Source organism: Galeopterus variegatus, unplaced genomic scaffold (genome assembly GCF_000696425.1).
Source record: "Galeopterus variegatus unplaced genomic scaffold, G_variegatus-3.0.2 Scaffold2412, whole genome shotgun sequence".
Taxonomy (NCBI): domain Eukaryota; kingdom Metazoa; phylum Chordata; class Mammalia; order Dermoptera; family Cynocephalidae; genus Galeopterus; species Galeopterus variegatus.
Window position 1 is genome coordinate 268,364 of NW_007728523.1, and position 1,711 is coordinate 270,074.

At 36.7% G+C, this 1,711-nt stretch overlaps 1 protein-coding gene across 2 annotated transcripts in view; it reads right to left on the reverse strand.

The window, feature by feature from the left end:
• DOCK10 (dedicator of cytokinesis 10) overlaps nt 1-1,711 on the reverse strand; it is a 47,433-nt gene that overhangs the window by 36,331 nt on the left and 9,391 nt on the right. For both annotated transcript variants that reach the window (XM_008581626.1, XM_008581627.1), the window contains exons 6-9: nt 1,586-1,697; nt 783-904; nt 575-689; nt 414-480 (exon numbers count right to left, since the gene is read on the reverse strand). In XM_008581626.1, coding sequence (XP_008579848.1) covers nt 414-480; nt 575-689; nt 783-904; nt 1,586-1,697 — 416 coding nt within the window. The remainder of the gene's footprint in view (nt 1-413; nt 481-574; nt 690-782; nt 905-1,585; nt 1,698-1,711) is intronic.

Genomic DNA, 1,711 nt, shown 5'->3' on the forward strand with positions numbered 1-1,711 from the left:
GGGCCGGCCCATAAAAAAACTTTTTAAAAAAATTTATTTTATTCAGCATTACACAATGTAATCGTTTTTCTGTGGCCCTTTACCAATTCCTCCTTTATCGCCCCCCACCTCTTCCCACCTCCAGTAACCTCAGTTCTATTCTCTGCTTTTGAAAGTTCAACATATCATTGTGACTGTCATAGCTTTCTTTTTTCATTTGTTTATTTTTGAATATACTAATTATCTTGATTTTAGCATCACATATTGCACACAGGTATTGATATTTAAGTGTACTCCATAGATATGTACAATCAACTGTTTCAATAAAAAAATATTTTAATTTACACATTGTAATTGTGCATGCTTATGGGGTACAGTCTGATGTTGTGAAGGTTCCAGAAAAAAAGTGTTATCTAATCAACTGTATAACTTACTCCAAGATGCTGAAGAAGTCGGACACCTCCGGACTGGGTGCTCTCTGCCAGTAGGCAATGAGAGTCTCTAAAAGGAAACACCGTGGGGCATAAGACTCTTTAAAATTCAAACTTTGCTTTTTCAAAAAANAAAAAATTTAATTTTAAAGAGTTCTCTTTACCGTCTGAAATCGTTTTCATAATGTGAAGAAAGCACATAAGGAGACTCCTGGTTTCTGCTTGATCTAACTTGTCGAACCGAAGAGTTGAGCCAATCAAAGACAAGGGTCGTGGGATCTAGAAATGAAGGAGCCGAGAATGCCTGAGTAAGAGGAAGAGACTTGTCACTTGGAATCATGACAACTGGTCAGTCTGGGAGGGAAGTCGCACCTTTTCACAGTTGTCCGTCTTCTCGCTGCTCTTCTCATTGGTACTGGGATTGGAGTCAAGACTTGCTAAGGAGGCTCTGGAGTCAGCATGGTTTACTGTAGAAATAGCTATTGATGAAAATGCTGTAAACACAAGCCACAGCACACATATGGTAATGAGATGTATGGGTACAAAAAAAAAAAGCTGAAATGATGAACCAAAAAGATATTGATTATTGAGGTGGTAGCTATGTTGTGAAAGGCGAACATAACAGAGTCTGGGATCGGCATTAATGATATGCAACATTTTAAATATTAATTGAATGGCCATTAAAGACTTAGGAGAATTTGGACCATTACCAGTGGAAATAAAGCATGTTCCTTTGGTTTCTTAAAATGCTCTTTGTAGAAAGATAGCTCTCGTTCTAAAAATGCTTTAGTAAAAGTTCATGAAGATACTTTGAGAAGGAGCTTTTGACAGTTCATGAGAAATTAAAATGTCATTTTCAAAATACTTCTTAAAAATAATCTTTGAAACTGAAGAGCTATTTTATTTTGAAATGCTGTATGCCATGAAAACTTAAAGACTGTTTCCAGAATGAAGCGACTGGATAATACCTGAGTAGAATGCTTCTTAAGGTAAGTAAAAGTGAACACTAGAAGAGGAAGTTACTGGTTGGCATTCAGACTCTTCAGTTGTACAAATGTATACTTTGCCATATGGATTATGCATAATGAATTATGGACTGGGTAAAAAGCACAGTGGTATACAATGTCGACGTGGATGAGTGCTAAACACAAGTGTTCTCAGAAGGTCTCCAGTACCTGCTATGGAATTTAAAACATCTTTAGAAAATGAGGTATCCACAGAGTTCGCATGTTTCATAGCTGTCTGGATTTGAAATCCTCCATTGGTGCTTAAATCATCTCTAGATCCCTGTATTCAAGATG